At 39.6% G+C, this 16,995-nt stretch overlaps 1 protein-coding gene across 1 annotated transcript in view; it reads left to right on the top strand.

The window, feature by feature from the left end:
• LOC117442748 (thrombospondin type-1 domain-containing protein 4-like) overlaps positions 1–16,995 on the top strand; it is a 95,286-nt gene that overhangs the window by 73,898 nt on the left and 4,393 nt on the right. Inside the window, 10 exon segments of the mRNA XM_034078700.1 lie at positions 550–643; positions 726–923; positions 1,530–1,650; positions 1,652–1,696; positions 2,509–2,662; positions 2,664–2,714; positions 3,816–3,989; positions 12,936–13,109; positions 15,694–15,873; positions 16,678–16,822. Of these exon segments, the coding sequence (XP_033934591.1) occupies positions 550–643; positions 726–923; positions 1,530–1,650; positions 1,652–1,696; positions 2,509–2,662; positions 2,664–2,714; positions 3,816–3,989; positions 12,936–13,109; positions 15,694–15,873; positions 16,678–16,822 (1,336 nt within the window).

The raw sequence follows: 16,995 nt of genomic DNA on the forward strand, positions 1-16,995 counted from the left end.
GGACATTCATGTGATTGGTTGTTGCTCGCAAAAAATCCCCAAGCTTCAGACACGCCCACCTCCAAGCGTCAACGCACGCTGCTGTGCGGACGCTCCGTAAGAGAGACATAAGCGACACCGCCTCTTAGCTCCGAAGCTCTTGCCTCTAGACCGACGATTTTTTGGAGCTGGAAGTGAACCGGATTCCGGAGCTGAGAGGCGGCGCCTCTGCGGTGTGAACAGGAAAAACCGGTACTGTTCAGCTCCAGCTCCGAGCTGAAAACGTGTTGGAGTGAAAGGACACAAGATGATTAGTCAACAAGGTTGTTTTGGTTTTTGATTTGTTTTTGCTGTTTTCAAGCTGAATAACTCATTTTTTAAAGAAACGTTCGATCTAACAAACACAGAATTTAAAGTGGATATTTTTTCAATTATTTCCGCTTCGTTCTAAGAAACTAAGATTTGTAATTAAATAATCCCTTTTTTTATGGCGCACATTATTGAATTACGACAACTCTTTGAATATTTGAAGGTAAAGGATATCATTTTATAACTGATGTTCTTCCTCAGATGATCTTCCAGCAGCCAAACCCTGGTATTCACTACGAGTACACCATCCCTGAGAAACCAGTGGACCCTCAGCCACCCAACCACAGACCAGAAGGTACCAAGACCCCCGTGTACCCCCTGCTAACGGTTTGATACTAAAGCATTGTCCGACTGCTCGTCTAACTCATGTGTCTTAGGGAACGCTGTGAATGGACAGGGAGGATACGACAATCACGGAAACACTCACCAGGAAAACTACACTCCAGCAGGGGGGGGTCGGGACCCTCCTCGCCTCCCAGACAATCAGGTTCCTGCTGTGCAGCCGCCCAGACGCCCCAGAGACTACAACTGGAAGATGGCGGGAACCACAGAGTGCAGCGCCTCCTGTGGGACCGGTCAGTATTTCCTCCGACCTCATAAAAGAAACCTGAGGATGACAACAGTTACGATTTCATGGAACACACGCAATTTCTATTTATTTTTAAAATGACCAAAGTGCTTTGTTGATCGCTTGATTAAGGAAAAACATCTGGTCAGGTTTTAAAGACACTTAGTGCAAGGGTCCTAGGAAGAATCAATAACGTTTTAGAGGGCTTCCGAATAATGGGATTCCCTTTCATCATTTTTTGGGGCGGTGGTGGCGAAGTCGATAGGGACTCGGCTTGGCAACTGGAAGGTCACCAGTTCAAGACCAAGTGCTACCGAGGTGTCCCTGAACAAGGCACCGTTCCCTACACTGCTCCCCGGGCGCCGTTCAAAATATATCAAAAATGACATTTGGCTTTTGTGCTGCGTTCAAGTCCTGTCAGAATAATTGGAAACATGCCTTTCCGACTGGGAAATATAAATTGGAGCCTCCTCTTGAAAACATCTACTTGATGTTTAAAGGCAATAGAATACGACGTGCTTTATTCGTAGTGTGTTTCCAACTTAAAGCTAATGAACACGCCATAGTTGGAAGAACGGCATGATGGGTTTTTCTTTGCTCTTTGTTTTCAAAGCAAGACGTCGAGTGATCAAACTGTTTCTGTTCCAGGGGTTTCAGATCCTCCAGCTTCCGCTTGCGTGGCCCCGGCAGAACCAGCGCCAGGTGTCCGAGGCGCTGTGTGAGAGCAGCAGCAACCGCTCCTCAGCAAGAGGCCTGCAGCCTGCAGCCCTGCCCCGCATGGTGAGGACACCACACACACACACACACACACACACACACAACACACACAACACACACACACACACACACACACACACACACACACACACACACACACACACACACACACACACACACACACAACACACACACCACACCACACACACACACACACACACACACACACACTCACACACTCTGCTCACACACACTGCTCACACACTCTCCTCACACACTCTGCTCACATACTCTCCTCACACACACTCCTCACACACTCTCCTCACACGCACTCCTCACACACTCTCCTCACACACTCCTCACACACTCTCCTCACACACTCTCCTCACACTCCTCACACACTCTCCTCACACACTCCTCACACACTCCTAACCATAGATGGCAAAAGTACACACATCCTTTACTCAAGTAGAAGTACAGATACTCGTGTTTAAAAATACTCTGGTGAAAGTACTGACTAAATTTAAGTAAAGAGGCTTTGAAATGTACCTTCAGTAAAAAGTCCCATAACTAGCAGCTGTTTTAAAGAGTACCTGACCTCCCTTTATATTAATAGAACAATAATGTCGTTGTTAGCTAATGAATGTTTCCATGCTGAACAACGGCACCATGACGACGTTCCATTGGTTCACACCGAGTAAAACAGGAAGCTGAGAGACTGACTACTAAACATAACAGAAAATAAACTACTGATGACAGAATCAGATTCTGAATCCGACTCAAAGAGCAAGTTCACTCAAAGGAAAAACACACTGATGTTATTTAGTAATGGCTCTACATGTCTGCTCGTGTGGCTTCCTTCCTCCCCGAGCCAGCTGGGACATCGGGGAGTGGTCCGAGTGCAGCACGACGTGCGGGCTGGGCATGCAGCACCGGCAGGTTTTGTGTCGGCAGATTTACGCCAACCGCACCCTGAACGTTCACACGGGCCGCTGCGAACACTTGGAGCGACCGGAGATCACCAGCAGCTTGCCAGCTGAAGATCTGCAGCGAGTGGCAGGTCCGCTCGGAGTGGAGCGCGGTGAGACGGGCTTCTACTGACTGTCGTATACCTGTTTACAGATCTATATTCATCACTTCTCCTTACGCGTACATATTGTTTACATTACAGTTCATTGCAATTACTTCCTATCACTAATATATATTTTTAATTTTTACTTCTGCGCTTATTTATATCTTAAAGGTCCTATTATACTCTTTTTCATCAGATATATACAGAGCCTGTCTCTGATTGGCTGAAACACCAACAGATCATTGCAGCATTACCCATAATCCCCTCTGTTTCAGCCCTGTTTCCAAAGTCTGTTACTTTAGGATGAAAATAAGGAGCCCCTCCCCACATGTTGATGTAGAAGAGACATGAACAAGTGGATTTTGCATAATAGGTGACCTTTAAAGAAGTTGCATTTAATAAAGAGCGGCAGTCACATCCCTCCACAGTGCTGACTCTGTGTCCTGTGTCTCTCAGTGCTGACCTGTGTCCTGTGTCTCTCAGTGCTGACTCTGTGTCCTGTGTCTCTCAGTGCTGACCTGTGTCTCTCAGTGCTGACTCTGTGTCCTGTGTCTCTCAGTGCTGACCTGTGTCCTGTGTCTCTCAGTGCTGACCTGTGTCCTGTGTCTCTCAGTGCTGACTCTGTGTCCTGTGTCTCTCAGTGCTGACTCTGTGTCCTGTGTCTCTCAGTGCTGACTCTGTGTCCTGTGTCTCTCAGTGCTGACTCTGTGTCCTGTGTCTCTCAGTGCTGACTCTGTGTCCTGTGTCTCTCAGTGCTGACTCTGTGTCCTGTGTCTCTCAGTGCTGACCTGTGTCCTGTGTCTCTCAGTGCTGACTCTGTGTCCTGTGTCTCTCAGTGCTGACCTGTGTCCTGTGTCTCTCAGTGCTGACTCTGTGTCCTGTGTCTCTCAGTGCTGACTCTGTGTCCTGTGTCTCTCAGTGCTGACCTGTGTCCTGTGTCTCTCAGTGCTGACCTGTGTCCTGTGTCTCTCAGTGCTGACCTGTGTCCTGTGTCTCTCAGTGCTGACCTGTGTCCTGTGTCTCTCAGTGCTGACCTGTGTCCTGTGTCTCTCAGTGCTGACCCTGTGTCCTGTGTCTCTCAGTGCTGACCCTGTGTCCTGTGTCTCTCAGTGCTCGGTGCCCTGCGGTCTGGGTCAGAGGTCACGAGAGGTTCGCTGCGTCAGCAACGTGGGCGACTTTGTTCCCGACGAGGAGTGCAACATGAATCTGAGGCCGTTCGATGTGGAGAACTGCGACACGGGGTCCTGCGCCAAAAGCTGGTTCTACACCGAGTGGGGGAACAGGGTGGGTCTCGCTTTGATTCACTTCCAATAACAGTGGCAGTCTTTTTATAGATGTGTCTTTGGCAGAGATGGCAAAAGCACACACATCCTTTACTCAAGTAGAAGTACAGATACTCGTGTTTAAAAATACTCTGGTGAAAGTAGAAGTACTGACTAAACTTCTTTACTCAAGTGAAAGTAAAGAGGGCTTTGAAGTGTACTTCAGTAAAAAGTACCCATAGCTAGCAGCTGTTTTAAAGAGTACCTGACCTCCCTTTATATTAACAGAACAATAATGTCGTTGTTAGCTAATGAATGTTTCCATGCTGAACAACGGCAACATGACGACGTTTCCATTGGTCCCTCTTCTTTAGAGAAGACCAGGAAGTGATGGATACACGGATCGTGTTCAAATCAATAGGCACGCAGTGACTCTAAAGAATAATGATCACGCACCAACACACATTCAGACTAAAGGAACCAGCTGTTTGGGAAATGAGAGAAGTAGAAAGTATAGGTATTTGTGTTCAACATGTGAGAAGTAGAAAGTACAGGTATTTGGGTTCAACATGTGAGAAGTAGAAAGTACAGGTATTTGAGTTCAACATGTAAGAAGTAGAAAGTACAGGTATTTGAGTTCAACATGTGAGAAGTAGAAAGTACAGGTATTTGAGTTCAACATGTGAGAAGTAGAAAGTACAGGTATTTGAGTTCAACATGTAAGAAGTAGAAAGTACAGGTATTTGAGTTCAACATGTGAGAAGTAGAAAGTACAGGTATTTGAGTTCAACATGTGAGAAGTAGAAAGTACAGGTATTTGAGTTCAACATGTAAGAAGTATAAAGTACAGGTATTTGAGTTCAACATGTAAGAAGTAGAAAGTACAGGTATTTGTGTTCAACATGTAAGAAGTAGAAAGTACAGGTATTAGGGTTCAACATGTAAGAAGTAGAAAGTACAGGTATTTGAGTTCAACATGTAAGGAGTAGAAAGTACAGGTATTTGTGTTCAACATGTAAGAAGTAGAAAGTACAGGTATTAGGGTTCAACATGTAAGAAGTAGAAAGTACAGGTATTTGAGTTCAACATGTAAGAAGTAGAAAGTACAGGTATTTGAGTTCAACATGTAAGAAGTAGAAAGTACAGGTATTTGTGTTCAACATGTAGAAGTAGAAAGTACAGGTATTTGAGTTCAACATGTAAGAAGTAGAAAGTACAGGTATTTGTGTTCAACATGTGAGAAGTAGAAAGTACAGGTATTTGAGTTCAACATGTAAGAAGTAGAAAGTACAGGTATTTGGGTTCAACATGTAAGAAGTAGAAAGTACAGGTATTTGAGTTCAACATGTGAGAAGTAGAAAGTACAGGTATTTGTGTTCAACATGTAAGAAGTAGAAAGTACAGGTATTTGTGTTCAACATGTAAGAAGTAGAAAGTACAGGTATTTGTGTTCAACATGTAAGAAGTAGAAAGTACAGGTATTTGAGTTCAACATGTAAGAAGTAGAAAGTACAGGTATTTGTGTTCAACATGTGAGAAGTAGAAAGTACAGGTATTTGAGTTCAACATGTAAGAAGTAGGAAGTACAGGTATTTGAGTTCAACATGTAAGAAGTAGAAAGTACAGGTATTTGAGTTCAACATGTAAGAAGTAGAAAGTACAGGTATTTGTGTTCAACATGTAAGAAGTAGAAAGTACAGGTATTTGTGTTCAACATGTAAGAAGTAGAAAGTACAGGTATTTGAGTTCAACATGTAAGAAGTAGGAAGTACAGGTATTTGAGTTCAACATGTAAGAAGTAGAAAGTACAGGTATTTGAGTTCAACATGTAAGAAGTAGAAAGTACAGGTATTTGTGTTCAACATGTAAGAAGTAGAAAGTACAGGTATTTGAGTTCAACATGTAAGAAGTAGAAAGTACAGGTATTTGTGTTCAACATGTGAGAAGTAGAAAGTACAGGTATTTGAGTTCAACATGTAGAAAGTACAGGTATTTGAGTTCAACATGTAAGAAGTAGAAAGTACAGGTATTTGAGTTCAACATGTAAGAAGTAGAAAGTACAGGTATTTGAGTTCAACATGTGAGAAGTAGAAAGTACAGGTATTTGAGTTCAACATGTCAGAAGTAGAAAGTACAGGTATTTGAGTTCAACATGTAAGAAGTAGAAAGTACAGGTATTTGAGTTCAACATGTAAGAAGTAGAAAGTACAGGTATTTGAGTTCAACATGTAAGAAGTAGAAAGTACAGGTATTTGTGTTCAACATGTAAGAAGTAGAAAGTACAGGTATTTGAGTTCAACATGTAAGAAGTAGAAAGTACAGGTATTTGTGTTCAACATGTGAGAAGTAGAAAGTACAGGTATTTGAGTTCAACATGTAAGAAGTAGAAAGTACAGGTATTTGGGTTCAACATGTAAGAAGTAGAAAGTACAGGTATTTGAGTTCAACATGTAAGAAGTAGAAAGTACAGGTATTTGTGTTCAACATGTGAGAAGTAGAAAGTACAGGTATTTGAGTTCAACATGTAAGAAGTAGGAAGTACAGGTATTTGAGTTCAACATGTGAGAAGTAGAAAGTACAGGTATTTGAGTTCAACATGTAAGAAGTAGAAAGTACAGGTATTTGTGTTCAACATGTAAGAAGTAGAAAGTACAGGTATTTGAGTTCAACATGTAAGAAGTAGAAAGTACAGGTATTTGTGTTCAACATGTGAGAAGTAGAAAGTACAGGTATTTGAGTTCAACATGTAAGAAGTAGGAAGTACAGGTATTTGAGTTCAACATGTGAGAAGTAGAAAGTACAGGTATTTGAGTTCAACATGTGAGAAGTAGAAAGTACAGGTATTTGAGTTCAACATGTAAGAAGTAGAAAGTACAGGTATTTGTGTTCAACATGTAAGAAGTAGAAAGTACAGGTATTTGTGTTCAACATGTAAGAAGTAGAAAGTACAGGTATTTGTGTTCAACATGTAAGAAGTAGAAAGTACAGGTATTAGGTTCAACATGTAAGAAGTAGAAAGTACAGGTATTTGTGTTCAACATGTAAGAAGTAGAAAGTACAGGTATTTGTGTTCAACATGTAAGAAGTAGAAAGTACAGGTATTTGTGTTCAACATGTAGAAGTAGAAAGTACAGGTATTAGGTTCAACATGTAAGAAGTAGAAAGTACAGGTATTTGTGTTCAACATGTAAGAAGTAGAAAGGTACAGGTATTTGTGTTCAACATGTGAGAAGTAGAAAGTACAGGTATTTGAGTTCAACATGTAAGAAGTAGAAGTACAGGTATTTGGGTTCAACATGTAAGAAGTAGAAAGTACAGGTATTTGTGTTCAACATGTGAGAAGTAGAAAGTACAGGTATTTGAGTTCAACATGTAAGAAGTAGAAAGTACAGGTATTTGAGTTCAACATGTAGAAGTAGAAAGTACAGGTATTTGAGTTCAACATGTAAGAAGTAGAAAGTACAGGTATTTGAGTTCAACATGTAAGAAGTAGAAAGTACAGGTATTTGTGTTCAACATGTAAGAAGTAGAAAGTACAGGTATTTGAGTTCAACATGTAAGAAGTAGAAAGTACAGGTATTTGTGTTCAACATGTAAGAAGTAGAAAGTACAGGTATTAGGGTTCAACATGTAAGAAGTAGAAAGTACAGGTATTTGTGTTCAACATGTAAGAAGTAGAAAGTACAGGTATTTGGGTTCAACATGTAAGAAGTAGAAAGTACAGGTATTTGGTTCAACATGTAAGAAGTAGAAAGTACAGGTATTTGAGGTTCAACATGTAAGAAGTAGAAAGTACAGGTATTTGGGTTCAACATGTAAGAAGTAGAAAGTACAGGTATTTGAGTTCAACATGTAAGAAGTAGAAAGTACAGGTATTTGAGTTCAACATGTAAGAAGTAGAAAGTACAGGTATTTGTGTTCAACATGTAAGAAGTAGAAAGTACAGGTATTTGTGTTCAACATGTAAGAAGTAGAAAGTACAGGTATTTGAGTTCAACATGTAAGAAGTAGAAAGTACAGGTATTTGTGTTCAACATGTGAGAAGTAGAAAGTACAGGTATTTGTGTTCAACATGTAGAGAAGTAGAAAGTACAGGTATTTGTGTTCAACATGTGAGAAGTAGAAAGTACAGGTATTTGTGTTCAACATGTAAGAAGTAGAAAGTACAGGTATTTGTGTTCAACATGTAAGAAGTAGAAAGTACAGGTATTTGTGTTCAACATGTAAGAAGTAGAAAGTACAGGTATTTGAGTTCAACATGTGAGAAGTAGAAAGTACAGGTATTTGTGTTCAACATGTAAGAAGTAGAAAGTACAGGTATTTGAGTTCAACATGTAAGAAGTAGAAAGTACAGGTATTTGGGTTCAACATGTAAGAAGTAGAAAGTACAGGTATTTGAGTTCAACATGTAAGAAGTAGAAAGTACAGGTATTTGTGTTCAACATGTAAGAAGTAGAAAGTACAGGTATTTGAGTTCAACATGTAAGAAGTAGAAGTACAGGTATTTGTGTTCAACATGTGAGAAGTAGAAAGTACAGGTATTTGTGTTCAACATGTGAGAAGTAGAAAGTACAGGTATTTGAGGTTCAACATGTGAAGAAGTAGAAAGTACAGGTATTTGTGTTCAACATGTAAGAAGTAGAAAGTACAGGTATTTGTGTTCAACATGTAGAGAAGTAGAAAGTACAGGTATTTGTGTTCAACATGTGAGAAGTAGAAAGTACAGGTATTTGGGTTCACATGTAAGAAGTAGAAAGTACAGGTATTTTGGGTTCAACATGTAAGAAAGTAGAAAGTACAGGTATTTGGTTCAACATGTAAGAAGTAGAAAGTTACAGGTATTTGTGTTCAACATGTAAGAAGTAGAAAGTACAGGTATTTGTGTTCAACATGTGAGAAGTAGAAAGTACAGGTATTGTGTTCAACATGTAAGAAGTAGAAAGTACAGGTATTTGAGGTTCAACATGTAAGAAGTAGAAAGTACGAGGTATTTGTGTTCAACATGTAAGAAGTAGAAAGTACAGGTATTAGGGTTCAACATGTAAGAAGTAGAAAGTACAGGTATTTGTGTTCAACATGTAAGAAGTAGAAAGTACAGGTATTTGGGTTCAACATGTAAGAAGTAGAAAGTACAAGTATTTGAGTTCAACATGTAAGAAGTAGAAAGTACAGGTATTTGTGTTCAACATGTAAGAAGTAGAAAGTACAGGTATTTGTGTTCAACATGTAAGAAGTAGAAAGTACAGGTATTGTGTTCAACATGTAAGAAGTAGAAAGTACAGGTATTTGAGTTCAACATGTAAGAAGTAGAAAGTACAGGTATTTGTGTTCAACATGTAAGAAGTAGAAAGTACAGGTATTAGGGTTCAACATGTAAGAAGTAGAAAGTACAGGTATTTGTGTTCAACATGTAAGAAGTAGAAAGTACAGGTATTTGGGTTCAACATGTAAGAAGTAGAAAGGTACAGGTATTTGAGTTCAACATGTAAGAAGTAGAAAGTACAGGTATTTGAGTTCAACATGTAAGAAGTAGAAAGTACAGGTATTTGTGTTCAACATGTAAGAAGTAGAAAGTACAGGTATTAGGGTTCAACATGTAAGAAGTAGAAAGTACAGGTATTTGTGTTCAACATGTAAGAAGTAGAAAGTACAGGTATTTGTGTTCAACATGTAAGAAGTAGAAGGTATAGGTATTTGAGTTCAACATGTAAGAAGTAGAAAGTACAGGTATTTGAGTTCAACATGTGAGAAGTAGAAAGTACAGGTATTTGAGTTCAACATGTAAGAAGTAGAAAGTACAGGTATTTGAGTTCAACATGTAAGAAGTAGAAAGTACAGGTATTTGTGTTCAACATGTGAGAAGTAGAAAGTACAGGTATTTGTGTTCAACATGTGAGAAGTAGAAAGTACAGGTATTTGTGTTCAACATGTGAGAAGTAGAAAGTACAGGTATTTGTGTTCAACATGTAAGAAGTAGAAAGTACAGGTATTTGTGTTCAACATGTGAGAAGTAGAAAGTACAGGTATTTGTGTTCAACATGTGAGAAGTAGAAAGTACAGGTATTTGTGGTTCAACATGTAAGAAGTAGAAAGTACAGGTATTTGGGTTCAACATGTAAGAAGTAGAAAGTACAGGTATTTGGAGTTCAACATGTAAGAAGTAGAAGTACAGGTATTTTGGTTCAACATGTAAGAAGTAGAAAGTACAGGTATTTGTGTTCAACATGTAAGAAGTAGAAAGTACAGGTATTTGAGTTCAACATGTAAGAAGTAGAAAGTACAGGTATTTGTGTTCAACATGTAAGAAGTAGAAAGTACAGGTATTTGGGTTCAACATGTAAGAAGTAGAAAGTACAGGTATTTGTGTTCAACATGTAAGAAGTAGAAAGTACAGGTATTAGGGTTCAACATGTAAGAAGTAGAAAGTACAGGTATTTGGGTTCAACATGTAAGAAGTAGAAAGTACAGGTATTTGAGTTCAACATGTAAGAAGTAGAAAGTACAGGTATTTGAGTTCAACATGTGAGAAGTAGAAAGTACAGGTATTTGAGTTCAACATGTAAGAAGTAGAAAGTACAGGTATTTGATGTTCAACATGTAAGAAGTAGAAAGTACAGGTATTTGAGTTCAACATGTAGAGAAGTAGAAAGTACAGGTATTTGAGTTCAACATGTAAGAAGTAGAAAGTACAGGTATTTGTGTTCAACATGTAAGAAGTAGAAAGTACAGGTATTTGAGTTCAACATGTAAGAAGTAGAAAGTACAGGTATTTGTGTTCAACATGTAAGAAGTAGAAAGTACAGGTATTTGGTTCAACATGTAAGAAGTAGAAAGTACAGGTATTTGTGTTCAACATGTAAGAAGTAGAAAGTACAGGTATTTGAGTTCAACATGTAAGAAGTAGAAAGTACAGGTATTTGTGTTCAACATGTAAGAAGTAGAAAGTACAGGTATTTGTGTTCAACATGTAAGAAGTAGAAAGTACAGGTATTTGTGTTCAACATGTAGAAGTAGAAAGTACAGGTATTTGGGTTCAACATGTGAGAAGTAGAAAGTACAGGTATTTGTGTTCAACATGTAAGAAGTAGAAAGTACAGGTATTTGGGTTCAACATGTAAGAAGTAGAAAGTACAGGTATTTGAGTTCAACATGTAAGAAGTAGAAAGTACAGGTATTTGGGTTCAACATGTAAGAAGTAGAAAGTACAGGTATTTGTGTTCAACATGTAAGAAGTAGAAAGTACAGGTATTTGTGTTCAACATGTAAGAAGTAGAAAGTACAGGTATTTGAGTTCAACATGTAAGAAGTAGAAAGTACAGGTATTTGTGTTCAACATGTGAGAAGTAGAAAGTACAGGTATTTGTGTTCAACATGTAAGAAGTAGAAAGTACAGGTATTTGTGTTCAACATGTAAGAAGTAGAAAGTACAGGTATTTGAGTTCAACATGTGAGAAGTAGAAAGTACAGGTATTTGAGTTCAACATGTAAGAAGTAGAAAGTACAGGTATTTGTAGTTCAACATGTGAGAAGTAGAAAGTACAGGTATTTGAGTTCAACATGTAAGAAGTAGAAAGTACAGGTATTTGAGTTCAACATGTGAGAAGTAGAAAGTACAGGTATTTGTGTTCAACATGTGAGAAGTAGAAAGTACAGGTATTTGATGTTCAACATGTAAGAAGTAGAAAGTACAGGTATTTGAGTTCAACATGTGAGAAGTAGAAAGTACAGGTATTTGAGTTCAACATGTAAGAAGTAGAAAGTACAGGTATTTGAGTTCAACATGTAAGAAGTAGAAAGTACAGGTATTTGTGTTCAACATGTAAGAAGTCAAAGTAAAAACTCTTCAGAAAAATAAGTAGTGGAGTAAAGTACTGATACCAGAGAAATGTACTTGTACAGTAACGAAGTATTTGTACTCCACTACTTCCCACCTCTGGTCTTTATGCATCCAAGATCTATCTTTCAATCAGGATATTATATATATATGTTTTTAATATATATTCTGTCAACCACAAAGACAACACATGTCGATTAATATTCACTGAATAGAGTGCCTTTATCCCAAGTGACAAGTATGAACATACAATAACTATTTGGCTAGAATATAAACATTGTGACATTGATGTAGATGCATAGAAAGACATAAAATAAAATAAATGTTCACATTATCATTTACAGTTACATTTATATCCCATGTTTTGAGAGGGAAAATTAGATACCATGATTTATTCTAATCCAAAGTAGATTAAGACATTTGAACTGCAATATGTATCGTTGGAAATCAGGCAAAACTGAAACTCAGTAATTCTGTATATATTGTAATACTGTATTGTATTTCAGTTTTGTCGCTTTTACTCGACAACACTTACTGACTGATACACAGAGAACTCTCTGCTCCGTAGCTTCTCTTGGATTTACAATCTCACTGTACATTTGACATTTATTTCACCGACCTCACCACCTTCAAAAAACTTACAAAAACTCACCTCTTCAATCTGGCTTTTAATGAGTGATTGTTTTTGTATTGCTTGATTTTAATTTGACTTTAACTATATATATTTGTTATTCTTTTCATCTTTGTAAAGCGACTTTGAGCACCTGTAAAAGCGCTAACAAAATAAATCTATTATTATTATTTATATATCCAGTTTAATATTTAATATTCCATCTCTCACATACTTATGTATATATAATAACTTGATTTGTTTTTGTTAATTTGTAAATTCAACGTGTATATTTTCTACTTTCTTGTTTATTTCTAGTCTTTTAAATGTGTATTGTAATGTTTTTATGCTGCTGCAACACAAACAATCCCAATTTGGGATCAATAATCGTATTTGACCTTATCTTATAACGCATGCAGAGCTGCTCTTACTGGAACAGCTGTTGAAGGCAGTGTACCTCAACACACATACAAAGTGATGTGCTGAAATGGAATCAAATCAACCGCATGAATTGTTCTCCACAGTGCTCGGCTGAGTGTGGGATGGGTGTTCGGACGCGAGGAGTTCTCTGCCTCACGAACCACGTCAGCGGTCTCCCTCTGGAGGGCTGCGGCAGCGAGAGACCCCCAAACTCTCAGGTCTGCAACAGCGGAGCTTGTGAGAACCGCATCGAGTGGTTCACGGGCCCCTGGAGCCAGGTAGGAGGGAGAGATTCAAGATGTAAAAGCTTTGAAATCTTTGACAAAGACAGTGTAGAAATGCCAATGAGAATCTGAAGTCCCAGGCTCCACCAACAATGCAATATAGATAGTGTTTCCCCTAGGATGGAGTCATAGCAGCGGTGCTAAGGCACGTGGGCCCAGCATAATGTGAGTGCGGAGCGCGTGGAATGTTTTAGTGTGTGTGCGCGCGAAGTGCGCCCCGCCAATTTGTTTCTATGTGTCTGCCAGCACAAGAAAGGCTCGTCATGAGGCCTAGTACCAGGGCCGGTTCTAGACAATTTGCTGCTCTAGGCGAGATTTTATATATAAAGAATAAATGAAAAATCTCTACAAAAGATAAATACACAACAAAAACAGAAACGTATTGACATAGGTAATATACGTCAAAATGGCTTCAAATTCAGTATTGTATGAACATGTTTTGATTGGGGGGTGGACGTCACATCCTCTAGGGGGGTCCGGGGGTATGCCCCCCCGGGACGATTTATTTTGAACATTTATTTGATATATTTGATATACTTTATTAATCCCCGTGGGGAAATTGTTTCTCTGCATTTGACCCATCCTGTGTTAGGAGCAGTGTGCTGCCATTTACACATATACAGCAAGGCACAGTGCCTTGCTCAGGGCGCCGTTCAACCTCGGTAGCACTTGGTCTTGCCGGGACTTGAACTGGTGACCATCCTGTTGCCAAGCCAACTGACAGGAGAGCTCTCCTCCACCCTGGTTGTAGAAAAATATCTACTTCTTATATCTGTTAGCGCAGCTAGCACCAGATTCTAATAACAACAGCGCCGGTACTGGTGCGCCCTCTCTCTCTCTCCCTCGCTCGCTCTCTCGCTCGCACTTTGGCTGAGCTCCGGGTTGATAAGCCAACATCCCCGAAAACATCATCACTTACAGCGCCCACCGTACAGGGCAAATTAAAAGTGTAACCGGGGTGAAAAGGGTGTTACATTTACTTAATTATGAATGTTGTTACATCAAGGCCTAGGATTAGCACCAACGGTCAAACATGTTTTTTCCCCTCCCAGAGCTACCAGCGCAGCGCCTCCCAGATCTGGCACCCTAGGCGATTACTATTACTACTATTACTATATTACTATGCCAAAAATCGGCCCTGCCAGTACATACAGTGGCAATGTCTCGAGATTTAGCAAAAATACACCTTTATTGAACATACAGTAACACAAATACTAAAAATCCACATAACAAACAATCAAAAATGAAAAAAGCTCTCCACTCATTATTATTTTATTAAAAAAAAGAAGTAAAAAAAAATAATATATATTTTAATTTTTGTGGGTACCTGGCTGGCGCCAAATAGCGGTGCTGCGCCGCCGCTATTTGTATATAGGCGAAACACTGAGATATATATATATAAGACATAATATGAAGCAATTTGACAAAAACTATGAAAATAGTGCAAGAGGAAACAGAAGAGAAATAGACCAATGTGCAAGTAATGCAGATGAAGTGAATCAAATCAAGTTTTATTCATACAGCACATTTAAAAGCGATTTTTGGTCGAGCCAAAGTGCTGTACCTACATGTAATAAAAACACATTACTACAATCACAATAAAAGACAATAATTTACAACAGAAATATAAAAAACAAAAACATAGGGAATAGTCAGGAGTCATACAGTACTCCGCTCTGACTAAAAGGCGAGAGAGAAGAAGTGAGTCTTCTTTAGTGAGGATTTAAAAACCCCTAGGGTCTGGGCTGACCTCACAAGGGGGGGCCGAGTGTTCCAGAGCCTGGTCTTGAGCACTACCAGCAGCAGCTGGTCGGCAGACCTCAAGGCTCTGGCTGGGGTGTAGCGCTGGAGGAGTTCAGCTCTATAGGCCGCAGCCAGCCCATTTAGGGCTTTAAAAACAAATCAATTCTGAACCGAACTGGAAGCCAGTGCAGTGAGGCCAGAATTGGGGTGATGTGGTCACGCTTTTCGTGGCCAGTGAGAAGACGTGCAGCTGCGTTCTGCACTAGCTGCAGCCGTCTAATTGAGGCCTGGTCCATACCCACACTCAGAGCGTTGCAGTAGTCCAGTCTTGAGGTTAAAAAGGCATTAATAACCATTTCTAGGTCTTTAAAAGATAAATACGACTTGGTTTTCGCCAATAGTCGTATTTAAAAAAAAAAAAAAAAAAAAAAAGGAAAAAAAAGCAGGATTTGAAAACGCTGCTGACTGTAAACTCCATACATGTCAAAATAAATCAATACAATAAGCTAAATGTGCAGAGAATGTTGTCAGTGACTTGTGAATAGAATATGATAGACCTGATCAGAATGTGAAATGAAATGCAGGTGGTTGCACTGGGTTTATCTGGGACTTTATATTTACATATTATAAATATATTGTATATATAATGATATTGTCTGATTGTGTTATTGACTGTTATTTGTGTGTGTGTGTGTGTGTGTGTGTGTGTGTGTGTGTGTGTGTGTGTGTGTGTGTGTGTGTGTGTGTGTGTGTGTGTGTGTGTGTGTGTGTGTGTGTGTGTGTGTGTGTGTGTGTGTGTGTGTGTGTGTGTGTGTGTGTGTGTGTGTGTGTGTAGTGCTCAGCAGAGTGCGGTGCGGGCAGCCATCAGAGGGCCGTGGTGTGTTTGATGAAGTCGGAGGAAGGACTCTCCGTCGTTCCTCCGTACGAGTGCTCCTCTCTGGACCGACCCCTCGGCCAGCAGAGCTGCACCCTGAAGGCCTGCGGGGCGAAGTGGTTCCACACGGACTGGAGCGCTGTGAGTGACCTTTGAACCCTCTCCACTTTAATCAAATCCACTCCCTACTGCTCCTGATGACTGATCAATGGCCAGGGTTGATGATGTTGGTAGCAACCCTAATCCAGGGGTGTCCAAACTTTTTTCACCGAGGGGCACATACAGAAAAATATACGAAGGGTTTGGCGACTCACGAGAGGTATATCGTCTCAGAAGTGAAGTTATAAGTTAGCAAAGTCAATCAAATGTAGGTAAGTGATGCTTGTGAGTGTTGGCAGCTCATAAAGCAGAAGCCTCAGAGTTATTATAATAAGGAGGAATATGAAGGGTGTATTTCAAGCTTGTTAGGTAAATAAGTCATTGGGCTTTTTCTTATCAACTAAGATATGTTAGAAAATGTTTCCAACTTTAATTGACTGAATTTATTTGGGCTTATTTACACATGAATACTACGGTGTAATATATGTTTACATTCATATTTAAGAAGTACAATATAAAACAAGCAAAAGTTTCATTCGTGGGCCGTATTCCATTTTACTTTTTGAATTATTGTCGTATTGTCATACTGATATTCTGTACACACTGTGAAGACCACTGAGACAAATGTAACATTTGTGATATTGGGCTATATAAATAAACATTGATTGATTGATTGATTGAATTAGCTGAGGGCCGATTCGAAATGGTCCGCGGGCCGCATTTGGCCCCCGGGCCGTAGTTTTGACACCCCTGCTCTAGAAAGTAGATTTAACAGTAGACAAAGCTTCATGGTTTGGTTTTACGAACCTTTGACTGACTGCTGTCTGCGACCCGTGTTTCTTCCAGTGTTCAAAAACCTGTGAGGGCGGTTTCCGTGTGCGGGAGGTTCGCTGCCTGTCGGACGACTCGCTGCCGAGCGACGCCTGTGATCAGAAACTGAAACCAGGAGGGAGAGAGGACTGCAGCCCGGAGCCCTGCACCCCAAACATAGGTCAGTCCTCTCTCCATCTGAAATGTCACTGAGTTTTTAATCTGATGGATGCGTCTTTGTGTGAGCATGAGGAGAGGAGGAGTTGTATAATGCTACTAGTGAGTGAACTAGAACATCCATCCGTCTGCAACTAATTATTTATCTAATATATCATATTCCAATTACTTGTATAT

The sequence above is a fragment of the Pseudochaenichthys georgianus genome, chromosome 3 (assembly GCF_902827115.2).
Source record: "Pseudochaenichthys georgianus chromosome 3, fPseGeo1.2, whole genome shotgun sequence".
Lineage (NCBI taxonomy): Eukaryota > Metazoa > Chordata > Actinopteri > Perciformes > Channichthyidae > Pseudochaenichthys > Pseudochaenichthys georgianus.